A 15,770-nucleotide genomic window follows, 5' to 3' on the forward strand; every position below is an offset into this window, starting at 1 on the left:
TACATGTCTGGAAGCATTATGGATTTATTTCTCTCTCTTTTTTAACATGGAATGTTCCCTTCTCGAAATTAATCCAGCTGCCTCCTCCATGTCATGCTTAAAGCTTATACTATTGGTTTAATTACACTGAAGGAGTGGAATAAGATTGAGTGTTAATATTTGCACTGCAGCATGAGGATAACTCTGCAATTACTGCCCTATAAGCAAATTCAATTACGCAGCTTTTACTTTTAAGTGAACATCAGTATTTTGAGTGTGGACATCTCAAATCTGAAAATCCGTGCTGGTGCTGCTTCTTTTAATATAATGCCATGCATGCAGCAGTCATTGTGGAATTAGCATTACAAGACCATCTCTAAGATGAGAAATTGACATGTCACCTTTTTTGTTGCAACTTGCTTCTATGTCGTGATGGCAGTGACCCAGGCTTCCCCCCCACCATTAATTCCTGAAGCACCTTAAATATTTATTGAAATAATATTTCAAGTGTTAATTACTGCAGTAATGAAAACAGCCAAATGCCACATATCAGGAATGAGTGTTTATCCATATTGTTAATGTGATATGTTAGATTTCATTAAGCAGTAATGGGGTAGCAAATGACTCGCAAATTACCATTGCATCTGTTACTAGACCATATTAGTGCCAAACGTAACGGCAAATGTAGCCATAGGGTTATGTTCATTAGCCATCCGCCTTCCATGGCCAATCCATCCTTTTGTGTTGGTGAACTTCACACCTCCCCACTATGAAGATGCCCCCTCTTCCTACGAGGCATCAGTAAATGCATCCCTAATGTAAGAGAAAGCTTTCAGAACCAGAATTAAGTTGCAATCTTTGTACATGTTGCTCACTGTGCACTGAGGAAAGACTGCTTAAGTCTCTTAAGACTCTGTCAGTATTACTCCTGCAGACTGTAGCTCTGTGTTGCCTCATCATTTCTGGTGTGAGACCAATAATGACAGCTGACAGGTTTTATATGCAAGCGAAGTTTCCACCCCCCTCTCTTTGTGTGTGTGTGTGTGTGTGTGTGTGTGTGTGTGTGTGTGTGTGTGTGTTTCAGTTTCCATTTTCTCTCAAGCGGTTATTAATTTATATCATCATTAACAGTTTGAAGGATGACAATTTCCAGCACTTAATGAGATCTTTCACTGAACATATCATTTTTAAATTAACTGGCATTAAGTCATTCTTTCAGACAATGTAAATAATGCATTAAAGGAAGGGTCCCTTCTCCTGCACCCCAAGCCTCCACTTTTGCAGTAAAGAATTAAGCCAGTGTAGGCTGACAAATGTCAAAGTAGTATTGCACACTTGCAGGGTTGGGGAAGAAATCTGATTTGGTTCACTTTTAAAGGCAGACCGACCTAATTCGGAAGCGATATGCAAACCGATACACAGCCATCCTTCAAAATGTGGATTTCTCTGAATTTTGCAATGCCCAAGTAATGCACATATAGTAGTAGTAGTAGTAGTAGTAGTAATAATAATAATAATAATAATAATAATATAATAATAATAATAATAATAATAATAATAATAATAATAATAATATGCCACTCATCTGACTGGGTTACCCCAGCCACTCTGGGTAGCTTCCAACAAAGTATTAAAACACACAAAAAACCTCAAACATTAAAAACCTCACTGTACAGGGCTGAGAATATGAAAATAACACACAAAAATGCATTATATTAGGGGAAATGGCTTTGAAAAAAATCTGTATGTTGGAAGAAATGTGCACTTAAAATGCTGATGGATGTTCATGATAACTTTTTTAAATACAAACTGGATATGGAAATGTGGAGAACTGAATGTAAGATTGGAAAAATGAGAAATGGAGAAAACCTTAAATTGACAGATCCACCCACCCCTGTGTGCTTGAAAGCAACACACTGTCTGCCATACAAATTACTTTTTTGAAGTTTGGAGTCTTCTGCTTATTTCCCCAGTAGCTTGTTAGTGTTTATGAGATAGGACAGTGGGCAGAAGCAGTGGAAGCTGGCAAGGTGGTTCATAGGCACAGGAACACAGGATTATACCAACTGCATGAAGGAATCAGACCATTAGCTCATATTATTAAGTACTGCTAGGGTTTCAGACAGGGAGGGGTTTTTCCAAGCCCTAGCAGAAGATGCCAGGGATTGAACCTGAGACCTTCTATTTACAAAGCTATTACTCTTCCCCCAAGCCAGGAGTGGCCACTATGGCTGTGGGGACAGAATTCCCAGCTTTACCTTTCTGCAGTAGTGGAGTGAGCAGTGTCACAGGCCACTCTGTGAAATCACATAGTTCCACTTGACAGTTGCATTGGCATGATCACAGGCTGCTGATGCCACTAGAGGCAACTATCCACTCAGCAACCATGCACTTCTGTAGCTTTGACTGTGGCATGCCTCCCAGCACTGGAATAGTAGGAATTCCTCTCCCCTCTCTGTTGCCATACAGCAGCTGCACCTTGCAGACTGCCTCAGTAGCCATGGCATGTACTGAAAACCCACAGAACACATGGAGATGATCAAGTGGTCTTTAGATTGAGGTTATTGTTCCATAGGTTAATTATGTCTTAAGAATATCATGAGAAGAACCCTTATAGATGAGAGCCATATACTCTGGTGTTCTGCATCTCCCAGTGGCCAACCAGATATTTCTGACAAATGTACAAGCATGAAGGCGATACCTTTCTCCTGCTGTTGATCCCGAGCAGCTGGTAATTGCTCATGAACATGTGACCAGATTAGCAATTCCCAGGCTATTGTGCCACCAAAGGGGTTAAAACAAGAGTGGGGAAACTGTGGGTTGTTGTTGGACTTTATTTCCCATCAGACCCAAACAACGTGGCACATGGCTAGAGGTGCTGGGAGTTCTAGTCCAGCAACATTTGGAGGTGAACAGGGTATCTTAAAAAACTAAGCCACCATTTTGGACATTTCTATCACTGACTGTCTCTTTGAGCGAGAGAGGCACATGTACCATTGGTTTCCTGGTCTCTCTGCAGTGAATTCACCCCAAGTGAGGAAGTAAGAGCTTCCCAGTATACATCAGCTCACCACAGATTGTCCCCCACAAACATTGGGATGGTGGCAGTGAAATTCCCAGGTTATCCGGGTTCAAGTTACATATAAATACAAGGTGGTTGATGGTCCCAGGAGCACCCAAGCCAGTGTCTGACATGGTGCCAAGGATCTTTTAAATTTTATTTGAAGTAAAATGAAAACCCTTAAGCACTGGTGGAGGAAGGAGAATGCGGGGAGAGCGCACCACCCCCGGCAGTGCAATCCCGGCAGGGTGCCATCGTGGTGCGCCGCGCCCCCAGGACGCATGCCACGCCCCTCAGGGCAATGTGCCCTGCCCCCGGGATGCATGCCAGCCCCATCCCCACCTGCTCTCTGCCCCCCAGTGCTGGAGCATGAAGCTCCGCCACTGCCCTTAAGCCAAAATATATTTAAAAGTACCCCCCTCCACACACACACACACAAGCAAACCCTTAGAATTTCAGACAGACACACAAGTGAATTTAGTCTTCAGCCTCTGAAACAAGCACACATCCAGAACCATTACAATTTCTCAGAGAGCGCAGGTCTGTTCACAAACCCCAGCTAACTGGGCAAAGGGAATGTAAGAAGCTGGAAGGTGGAGAGAACAGTTGCAAGGAGGATGCATTAGGGAGAAAGTCAGGAATATGATGGAAATACAAGGCATGTTCAGAAGATCCACACATGCTCAATGAATGTGTGATGGAGTAACAAAATTGCACCCACTAGCGAGTGCCTCCATGCTTACGCACCCCATGTCACTGCACATTTGGCATTAGGGTGAATGGGTCTGCACACATGCACAGGACTGCTACGACTGCACACAGACAGCTTGATTGGCCAGGGGTCTCATTAAAGTGGAAGACCCTTATACAGCTACATGCCACCAGGGGCATAGCCGTGTATTGATGTAGAGGGAGACATGCCTAGTGGGCATGATCCTGCTACCCTTCTCCATTAAAGGGGTGAAGGTATTATAAGCACCCATGAATAGACACACTTTTGAATGTAAACATGCCCTCACTTTTAATCTAGAAAGGGCTGTATCCCAGAATAATTTAGTCATTGTTTCCCAGGGAAGCGATAGCAAAAAGTGTGCATTTCTGTGCCAGATACAAGCAGCATTTTAGAATCAAATGACCTTGATTTTTTTCCCTAAAGGGGTTAAAAGTATGTGTAGATACCTTGAAGAAAATTAGAAATAAAAGTTTCATAAAGTTTTTCAGAAGAAACCTAACCCCCCCCCCCAAGTCTTTGCTCTGATTCAAACCAACATTCCTCCATTTATAAGCCATTTCCCCCAAAAGTCCAAGTCTCTCACAACCACCTTCATATCAAAGGCTCTGTCATACTCCTATTCCTCTTATGGAGGGAGCTTAAAAGCAGGATTCTAATATTTCACATTTATGGGTTATAAAAGAATTTTGAAGTATTCACTACCAGATTAATGTTGTGTGTGTACTACCAAAGTTGCCAGCGTTTTATTTGATGTATCAGAATAATGGTTAGGCTGTTTGTGCTGTTTTACTAACATATCAATAAACTGGCAATTTGTTATACAGCCAAAAAATAAGCAACCCCAAAACCACAACCCAATGTAGCTGATGCTCACACCAACAACAAAGACAGATGTTGCTAATTAAGGGTGCATTAAAAAACAGTTAATACTGATACACCATTAAAGCCATATGATAATGAGACTTAAATCTTTAATCTGAAGGATCAATAAAAGCTGGGCATATGTGAATATTGCTACACTTGTGATTTACAAAATAAAGTAAAATAAAAATGTTTGCTCATGAGCTAAATCTTACAGGGTGTAAACAACTTCCTTTTATTACACACGCTGCAGTCATTTATTTAGCAGTGTTTCATTGCAGTGAAGTTGCTGTTCTTTCTTCTTTTTCTTCGTTTAGCAAACATTCCACACTCCAAGTCTTGGAGATGAAGAGTTTGAGATCCCACCAATTACTCCACCACCTGAACTGGATCCCACCAACTTAGGGATGGCAGATATACTGTTGCCATTTCAAGGTCTAAGTGATCAGTTGGCTGCACAAGGGAATGAGTTCACGCCACAGTTTCCACCGCAGAGCTTGGATCTTCCTTCCATTACAATATCTCGAAATCTTGTGGAACAAGATGGTATCATCCAAAGCAATGGGTTACATATGGTACGGATTTTTTCCTTTCCTTTCCATTTGACTGCATAACTTCTCTTACTGCTGCATAGTATTGCAGTGTTGTGTACTGAGCCGAACAGTAACTTATCTGGCAAGCACATGAAAACAACATCCAGCTGCTAAAAGACAGTACTCCTTGCACTCAATACTGCATCCTTATTTGTTGTCTTTTGTTGTAGTGACGCACAGTCGATATCACTAGTGTCTTGTGGCAGGATATTTCCATAAATTATTCAGTGGGCGCCATAATGTGCATTTGTTTATTTCAGGGATGGTGAGATCCTTTGGCCCTTCAGATCTTGTTGGACTCCAGCCCTCACCTATTCCAGCCAGCAGGGCCAGTGGTCAGGGATATTGGGGGTTGGGAGTTCAACAACATCTGGAGGGTCACAAGTTCCCCATCTCCGACTCATTTTATTGCTCGGAAAGCTCCTGGCGGTAGAGGAAAGGAGAAAGTTGCAGACTGCAGATTCAGGGTCATGAGCTGGTGGCAGAGCATGAATCTGGAGCAAGGAAAACAGTGAGCCCAAATTCAGATGACACATGAAGCCAAACAATAGTTTAGTCCTGAGTAGTGCAGCAACAGGAGGAATTGGGGAGGGGATTGGTGGCCACAGTCTCCTCTCTGGGAGCCTGCACATTCATAGTAAGCCACGGTTTAGCTTTACTTAGTGTAATGTGCAAACCAGGACTGTTTTAGCAATGCAGCTGAATTTGTGTTCAACCCATTTGCAAGGCACAGTAATGTGTATATTTAGTTTTATGATGTAATCTTCATTTGCAGAGATTACACCTGCTTCACATCTTAATAGGTGTAATAGCATTACTGTAAGGTACACCCTGATAGTTAATTTCTTATCCTCATAGCTTTTTTCTATGGAGCGGAAGGCTTTGTAAACACTCCGTGCTAAATACTTATTGTGTCCCTAGTAACAACTGTAATAGAAATACCATACATACATACATACATACATACCGTAAATGTAAAGAGCTATGTGAAGCTTAAGGGCTGTGTCAGTTTTACTCAGTAATTATTGGGCCTAAGTTACTTTTGACCATTAACTTCAATGGGTCTACTCTGAGTAGGACTAGCATTGAATGTAGTCCTACATATTTTGAGGCAGCAAAAGCTTGAGGTGTTGTGGTGGGTGGGTGGTGACTTGAAAAGCCCTTCTAAATTCTCCCCCATTTCATTCTGTTCCCTCTTTCAGTCTGCTCCATTCTGAACATCTAATCTAAATTCCATAGATGTGGTGGTAAATGTCTCTCATCATTTATTGAATATGTGCACTTTATTAAACTGATAAATATTTATTAATAATAGAATCCATCTTTAGATTGTATATTTCGTGAATTACCTTTCTTTAGAGCCATAACTTTTTTTTTATTACCACAATAAAAAAAACGTAAAAGAGGCATTTTAACTATGAAATTTCATTTCATGGTCAATTGGGCTTACTGTATCTAAAAGAACTAAATATGGAGCCATAAAATAATTATGATATTCATCTACACTCTTGAACAATGCCTGCATGAAGCAGCATTCAGCTTGTCAAATCTTAACTGCATTGTTGAGAAGTTGCTAATCGGTAATGATAGACAAGACCTAGATGTCTATAGAGGCAAGTAATACTTTTTCCAAACTGAAACCATTAGAATAGCATAGCCCTCCCCCCCCCTTTTTAAGATGCCAAATGAAATCCCAGCCACTTTTGGAAACATTACTGTGTTAGACAGCTTCACTGCAAATGATAGCTATTTTAATTGGATTTATAGATTGACCCTGTTGAAATGTCCAGTAGAATTTCACCTTGAAGAAAATGTCATGAAATTTTCAAGCACAAACAGAAGAAATGAAATGTACTTGGGCAGAGCTATGATTAATACAGTGTGTCTCTGGCTTTGTTCTGAGCAGTACCTGACATGTTCACCTATAAACTTGAATGCAAAATCGCCAGAGGCATGGGTAGAAATAGGTTATGTCAAGGTTCTCCGATGTTTCCCTCAGGGTGCGGAGTTGGCCAGCTACATAACAGTACTTTCGCAGTCTTCTCTTAGATTTGCTGCAGGAAGACTGCTGGAATAATAAAATAATACTTTCCATTCCATTTCTGACTTAGGATTGCTATATCCAGCAATCCATTTTAAGTGCAAGCAAGCTGTTTTATTACCAAAGTATATGTAGCCCAGCGGTTATTAAAAATGAATGTATTGATGGATTAACAATTCTTCCTACCAGTAAAGCAAAAAAGACCTCCTGATGTATTTCCTACCCAGCCTGTTATGGCTTTTGTTTATAGAAAAAGTGACAATTTGTCATGTTGCTGATTAGCTTCATTATTATTGACAGGATACAAAGGGACATTTATCTTAGTTTAAATGTATGCTATTACATTGGGATTTCCCCCGCTCCCCCTCCCCCCAAATGAGGAAGCACAACAGAAAATGAAAGATAAAAGAAATGCACTGTGATTAGCATTTGCATTTTAATAATATGCTAATACCAACAAAATCAACTTTCATAAATGAATTACTGGCAGGGAATGAACGAGTTCTAGCTTGAGTTCAGAAAAACACCTGGGACTTAACAAGATGTGGGAGAATATATAGACCTACACATAAATAGATGGAAATCAATTGCTATATGCTATCAAAAGTCATTACAGACTAAAGCACAGTTGACTGTTTAGATGATCACCTGAGAAATTATTTTAATCTACAAAGGGTGGCAATTCCATAGCGCTGTTGCCTGTGCTCTATAGGGTTCCTTTTTATTCTTTTCTCTTTTCCCCCCTCTCCCCTTTAAACATCTCTCTATAATCTACCCAGCCTGCTGAGTAGCACTGACATCAGTAGTACATCAATTTCAGAAAGTGGATTATTTTTACTAGACAGCTATTGTGACATATTGGGTCAGTCATAAATGAAAGATATTCATGCAAGCATGCAATACTTGTAATGAAGTCTCACTCTGACCTTCTGTATGATTGATTCTGTAATTTAGTTTTCTCAGGCACTGCCTGAAATGAAATGAAATCATGTTGAACAAGTTTTGAATACCCACAGTGCATCAGGAGAAGAAAAATCTGTAGCCCTAGAGGCTTGAGAGAGAGCAGCTGAACGATTTATCTCCATGCTATTATAGCCTTTGCCAGCATTCAACATTTTCTCCTTCTTTTTTTTCTTCCTTATTTGGCTTAAGTACTTAATTCTGCAGGTAGCTGTAAATGGGAAAATAAAATGCTGTTCAGATTTAAAATGACAGGACAGGAGTATGTGCAAGGGACTGATAAAATATCTTGAATAGAACTGACCTTTCATGTTGCTGAAAGTTACTGGGGGATTCATCCTAATAATTACCATATAGATTATTTTTTATTTCTTTCCTGCAATGAAACATTTCAGAGAGCAGTGGTGCTGATTGAATGAAAATTGAACTTGTTAACATTCTTTTCAGCTTAGCCTGTTGTACATAACAGAAGGTTAGCTTTGATGAATTTCGAAATTCCCTTTCTGATATCTAAGAAACAGGCGGTAAAATAATTGTCTCTTTTCAGCCTGCATTTATTTTTCACCGCCTTAAAAAAATTCCTCTGGTTAACTCTACAAAAATAGAGTTAACTGTAAGTGCATCATTTTTGGGGGGTATATCTCTGTGTAAAGAAGTTCCTATATGAAAATGTGATAATCATTATTCTGCCACAAAAATGTATAGCAGAACTTCACTTTGTGTTCAAAATGTTTAGATTAGATTTGATTCCACCCACACCTTTTTTTTATTCTTGAACACATGACTGTAATTGTGCACTGGGAATTTTTAGTTCCTGCTCCCACTACTTTGAACAACTCTCTCTTACATCCTATCACAAAGAACCTGCTAGGACATCTGCTGTCATCTATTGATGTTCTCCTTGATCAGAGATGAGATGGATGGTGACCCACTAGAGGACTTTTTCACCTGTGGCACAATGTTGACCTTCTACCCCCACAAAAGCTTACCTAGTGCCTACATTTCTGTCTGTCTGTCTTTGTTGTTGTTGTTGTTTGTTGTTCACCCTTCAGTGAAAGTTCCCAGTAAATGTTTTGATTTTGTTCTAAATTCACCCAGACTCTTTGGTACCTTAAACAAATTTGGGAACTCTGCAGTTTCCATCCTTAATGGTACAGCTTACTAATTTGCATTGTTTTAACATGCAAACCTCCCTAGAATCAATGCTGAATGCATAAAGATTCTTAAATAAAATTCCTAATGATGGGTTGCATCTAATGCATTTCCACTGAAATTAATGGGCATGACTAATAAGACCATTCATTCCAATGGGTTTACTCTATTCTTGGCCATGTGCATTGAGCGACTGAAGAAAACAAATCTGATGCTCCCTGGAGCTCATTGTTTTTTGATTTTCTGGATCCTGGTTGACATATTTACCACAGTGCCATGGGACAAAAATTGCTAACATAAATAGTATATAAGATTAAAGGATTGCTAGCAGCAGTCACTTACAATGCAGTCCATGCCCAGGCATCAGTCCCACTGAGTTCAATGAGGCTTATTCTCATGCAGATGTGGATAGGATTTCAGCAACTGAAATCTTATATACATGCAATGATGTGGGTTTTTCAGGAAAGAATAACAACATTTGGAACATTTTCTGCAAACGTTCTCATGCAAATTAGGCTAATTAGCAAATGGCAGTTTGCACTGGGAAATTTTCAGTTTGCATTGGGAAATTTTTGATGCTCTAGAGACGCATTGAATTTTGTATGCAATTTTTATTTGTATTCAGCCAACAAACATAAAACTTTGAAACTGCAAAACTTGTCAAATATGACTAATGAACTTATGAAATGGAATCTATTACATGATGAAATGACGTACAGTGGTACCTCTAGTTACGAACTTAATTCTTTCCGGAGGTCCGTTCTTAACCTGAAACTGTTCTTAACTAGAGGCGTACTTTCACTAATGGGGCCTCCTGTTGCCGCTGCGCCGCCGGCACACGATTTCCATTCTCATTCTGGGGCAAAGTTCTCAACTCAAGGTAACTCTTCCAGGTTAGCGGAGTTTGTAACCTGAAGTCTTTGTAACCTGAGGCGTTTGTAACTCGAGGTACCACAGTATTGGAATATTTACACTCCATATCACTGTACACTCTTACCTTGGAGTAAGTCCCATTAAATCCAGTAGGAGTTGCCACTGAGTAGGAATGCATAGGATTACGCTGCTGTAAAAAACCTTTATTATTTCACATAGATATGATCATATGAAGGAAATATTTTTAATTTTATTTGAAAGGCAATTTAAATGTAGACATTTATAATCTAGATTCTTGATTTAGCCTTTCAGTAAAGCAATGAATTGAAAATTACCAATATGTTATGTCAAATCTGGCAGATAGGCATGGTTTCATGTTATTTTCCTTCATAAAATGTGCATTTTTATTCATTCTAATTTTATTTACAAGGAAACTCCCACAGTTTATTTTTAATATCCACATTACGATCTTGATATGAATAGGGGAAAAGCGAGGGGCTGTGATTACAACAGAGTTACAGCAGTATTGTTTACTATATTACAAATAAAACAGTTATTTCATGGTTCATTAATGTGTTTAGTGTCTGGAACTCTTTATTAAAAGAAGCCTTTCTTGTTGTTAAGAACATGTTTATTGTCATCATTAAGGGGGGGGACCCAACTAATTACTGAATTCAATCATTTGTTCATTTATAAGGATGGCGGTTTCTCACCTGAGGAGGCACTTAACAACTCAGTGTGGCATTTTATCATCAGACACCAATCAGTTTAGTTTTGTTGTTTAGAGAAAGAAGTGACACAATAGATGTTTTAAAAACTAATTACAGGTAGGTAGCCGTGTTGGTCTGATGTAGTCAAAACAAAAATTAAAAATAATCCTTCCAGTAGCACCTTTGTTGTTGTTGTCGTTTAGTCGTGTCCGACTCTTCATGACCCCATGGACCATAGCACGCCAGGCACTCCTGTCTTCCACTGCCTCCCGCAGTTTGGTCAAACTTATGTTCGTAGCTTCGAGAACACTGTCCAACCATCTCGTCCTCTGTCGTCCCCTTCTCCTAGTGCCCTCAATCTTTCCCAACATCAGGGTCTTTTCCAGGGAGTCTTCTCTTCTCATGAGGTGGCCAAAGTACTGGAGCCTCAGCTTCAGGATCTGTCCTTCCAGTGAGCACTCCTGGCTGATTTCCTTCAGAATGGATAGGTTTGATCTTCTTGCAGTCCATGGGACTCTCAAGAGTCTCCTCCAGCACCATCATTCAAAAGCATCAATTCTTCGGCGATCAGCCTTCTTTATGGTCCAGCTCTCACTTCCATACATCACTACTGGGAAAACCATAGCTTTAACTATACGGACCTTAGAGACCAACTAAGTTTGTCATAGGTATGAGCTTTCGTGTGCATGCACACACAAAAGTATAGAAAGAAGGTATCTGAAGAAGTGTGCATTCACACGAAAGCTCATACCTATGACAAACTTAGTTGGTCTCTAAGGTTCTACTGGAAGGATTTTTTTTATTTTTGTTTTTAAAACTAATGCATGGCATGGAGAAAGTGGGTAGAGATAAGTTCTCCCTTTCTCATGAACATACAGTGAAGCTGTATGATGGAAGGTTTAGGGCAGATAAAATAAGAGTACTTTCTCACATGGTACATACTTAAAACTATGGAACTCACTTCCAAAGGAGGCAGTGGTGATGGCCTCCAACCTAGATGAAGGAAAAGACTATCAACATCTACTGACCATGAAGGCTGAGTTCAACTTCCTTTGTTGGAGGTAGTACATCTCTGAATACCAGTTGCTGGGAATCACAGGTGAACAGAGAGATTCTGATTAAAATCCTCACTTAGCTATGAAGTTCAATAGATTATGGAGAATGGTTATGAGAATGAAATGGGTGAGAGCTATGCGCATTGTCCTGAGGTACTTCAGGGAAAGTCATAATAAAAATGTGATAACATAAATAATGCATTTTTTTTTAAAAAAGTCAGTATCATTTTTTTTTACAACAAAAGTTTTTTAAACATTGCACATATGAAATCTATTGGTGATTATTTTTGTTCTCCTAACAAAATACTCAATTCTCACCTGGTGCCACTGTCAACTGTCACACTTTTCTTTCCCACCCTTACCCACAGCCAACAAACAAAAATGAGATGTGGTTTTTAGTCACTGGATTAGAATGATCTGAGGAAAAGCTTAAGAAAATGCCATGTGCACAGTTCTTCTGAGAACAGTGAGCCACATACTTTTGTGGAACTTATCAAGCTGGTTGTCCAGGAATACTTTTATTAGACATACAACAAGCCACAAAAGGAATATACATCTCTGACACCATTTTTGACAGATGAATTCAACAATACACCATAAAACCATATATCTATAGTAGCAACACCTACATATTTTCTCTCTCTTTTGCATACCATATATTTGGTAACCACCAGTCTTTGGTAACCATCAGAGCAAAATTGATATTTGGCATATCTCTAGACTGAAGATAAGGGTGGTGTCCTATCAGAGTTAACTCTGGATGCCATCACATTGATAGGATAATTAGACTTGCCTCTCTTGAGTGCACCGGTGGATACAAAAGAAGCGTGTCTGCCAGGATGCTTTCAGTTGGCCTTGCTGCAGGGATTTTCTGGACAGTGTGCATACTGTCCTTGCTCAATTGCTCTGGTTCTTAATAATAAAAATAGCAGCCTGTTATTCATTTGATTTGATTTATGGCACTTCTGTGCTGCCCCATAATGTAAAAGTTCTCTGAGCAGTTTGCAATAAGTAAATAAACCCAACTGAAATAAAAACTGAAGCACAAACCTATTTAAAAGTGGGAGACCTATATAAAGGTGGCAAAACAGAACTTTCTGTACACCCCTCGCCCCCATTAAAAACAGATTTAAAGATCAGATGCCCCACGTTAAAAGGCGAGTGAATAACAAAGCCTTCACCTGGCACCAAAAAGACTACAAAAATGGCACCAGGCGAACCTCCCTGTGCTTCTAAGTTAGTTGTCACTGGCAGCAGGGTGCTGTTCTTCTTGCAGAACGGCAAGTGGAAGTTTAACCAGGTAAAAGGTTAGCAAAAAAAATGAAAGCTGTGGAATAAGCATTGTGAAATCAGGAAGCCTTTCCAACAGTTCCTGTTCCTTTAGGTTACTCTCATTTCTGTCACCTGTGTATTATGCAGTAATTCGAATCTTCAGTATTGTAGAACATGAAAAAAGGGGGGGCGGGGAAGCATTGACCCATAGATTTGCGCACACAGTGAGCCCATTCCCAAAATATCTTTCTGACATTTGGAGAGGTCAGAACCTTGTAGGCAATTTTATTCAGGGCCAAATATTGGTTTGCCCCACTCAGAGGTGCACTTGAAAGGGTCAAGGGAAAGCAATTGCTGGTTTCCTTCTGCAGAACCACATGAGAGTTGAAACGTTCTCAGAACACTGAGATGCATGTATTGTGCCTAGAGAGGCATTTCTTTTCTTGGCTATCGATTCACATGTGTCTTTATGGCAATGGTTTTTTTCCCTTTTATTTGGGGGTTGTTGTTGCTTTTGGTGATAGTCCAATTGAACAGAGCAGTGTTCTATTATTAGATTTTGCCAGAACATAGAATTCTTGCTTTTTAACAAGTATATGACAAAACTAAGTAGCCATCTTTTTTTAATTGAAGCAGTCAAGGCACAAACCAAATTTTAGAAGGCAAATATAAAATATACTACTGGGGAAATTTGGTTCTGTCAATTGTATCTGTTTTACCGGTACTTATGCATGTTTCGTGGCCAAAATAAAATTAGAAAATGGTATGAAAGGAATGTAAATCTAGGTAAATAATGGTCTGTGCTGAACTTGGTGATTTACTCCATTTGAAAGATCAATTACCAAGTTTTAATTAAGGTGCATTTTATTGATTTATGCTTAATTCTTAATGTTTCATTTCTTGCCACATTTGTTGTAGTATATAGGCCTCTCTTGTTTTTTTATTTTATACTGTGATTTACCTATCATCTTAAGCAATACTTTTAAATTGATTGATTTGATTTTGCCAGCTGTTTTAGAGTAAAAAAAACCCCTCAGAAATCTGCTAATCCAGGCCCCCAAAACAGTTTGTTTAAAGACAACCCACACTGGTTCAAAAAGTCAGGTTTCAAAGAAACTGCATTTTATTCTGGTCCCAAATAATTTCTGCAGCCATGGTTTTTTAGTCTAAACATAGGGGATTGTCCTGCCTTTAGATTTCCCATTCAAGCATATGATTGGGCACTGTAAAAACAGAATGCCAGACTAGATGGGCCATTGGCCTGATTGAGCAGGATTTTCTTATGTTCTTAGGGTTCCATGTATATCAATGCTTGCAGGATTGTAAGAAGACAAAGTTTAAAGTGGGTTTCTAAAGCAAAATTGTAGATACATTTTAGCTAGCATCAAACTGTTTGTGCACTAGATTCTGGCACAAAGTGAGCTGATGTTTCTTTAAAAAAAATCTGGGTGCAATGTCAGTATCTGTGGTTGTGTGGCAGAGACACACTCTGCATGCATACATCTCTACTTAAAAGGATATCAGGTGGTACACCTGGGGAAAAAATATCTGCTTGAAATCCTGGAGATCTGCTACTGGGGAAAGTCATTGCTACACACACTACTATACAGATGAATTAATCATCATGATTCATTATAAGACAGTTTCATATATTCAGGATCCTGGGCAGTCTGCCACCCTGTCCTTTTCCACCTCTCCAGTTTCAAAATCAGTCAATGGCTTCAGGAGCCTTTTCAGTGTCAACATGGAGAATTGTTTCATGATAGCCCTGAATCATAATTCTCCAATTACTTATGGCAACGGGGTCCCATGAGCCCCCATACTTCCAGACCTATAGGTTTTAGGCAGTTAACAACCAATCTTCCAGTGGCTTCAGGCTTTTTCAGGAGCCTAAATCTCTGCACATTTAACAAGACAAATAAATGATTTGTAAATATTTTATATTACTTTTCTTGGTGTCATGTTAGATATTTACACCAGGTTGCTTGTATCCAAATGTGCAGGGTTAGATCTGCTGTAAAATCACAACTTGCTATGTTGCCACCTAAAGGCTGGCGCAGTGTAGTTCAATAAGGCATGAGATCCAAGCCCAAGCCCATTAATAAGTAAAAAATAGGGGAGTGTGTGGAAAGACTTGGGCTTTTTAGTTTACCAAAGGATAGTGACTTACTTGCCAAGTGCCCCATAAAAAATGGGACATTCCATTTTTTCTCATGAGATTGTGGCAGCTATTTTGGCTGCTGTGCTCTCTCCCCGAAAAAAATGCTTTTAGGGGGACCATGATCTCATGTAGTGCCCCCAAACAGGCCGCGCAACCCCCTCCCACTTTTGGGGGAGCAAGAGCACAGTGCAGGTCACATAACTAGAAAAAGTTGGTTGGTATGAAGCGAGTGAGGTGAGGAGACATGTTAGAGGTGTATGGAATCATGCATGGTGAAGAGCTGTAGCTCAGTGGTAGCACATCTGCTGAATGTTTGGAG

At 39.6% G+C, this 15,770-nt stretch overlaps 1 protein-coding gene across 1 annotated transcript in view; it reads left to right on the forward strand.

Moving 5' to 3' along the window:
* Positions 1-15,770, forward strand: part of TOX3 (TOX high mobility group box family member 3) — a 99,451-nt gene that overhangs the window by 71,188 nt on the left and 12,493 nt on the right. The window contains exon 3 of the mRNA XM_035120017.3: positions 4,952-5,209. Within this exon, the coding sequence (XP_034975908.2) occupies positions 4,952-5,209 (258 nt within the window). The remainder of the gene's footprint in view (positions 1-4,951; positions 5,210-15,770) is intronic.

This window comes from Zootoca vivipara, chromosome 6, assembly GCF_965207765.1.
Source record: "Zootoca vivipara chromosome 6, rZooViv2.hap1.1, whole genome shotgun sequence".
NCBI classification, from domain to species: Eukaryota; Metazoa; Chordata; class Lepidosauria; order Squamata; family Lacertidae; genus Zootoca; species Zootoca vivipara.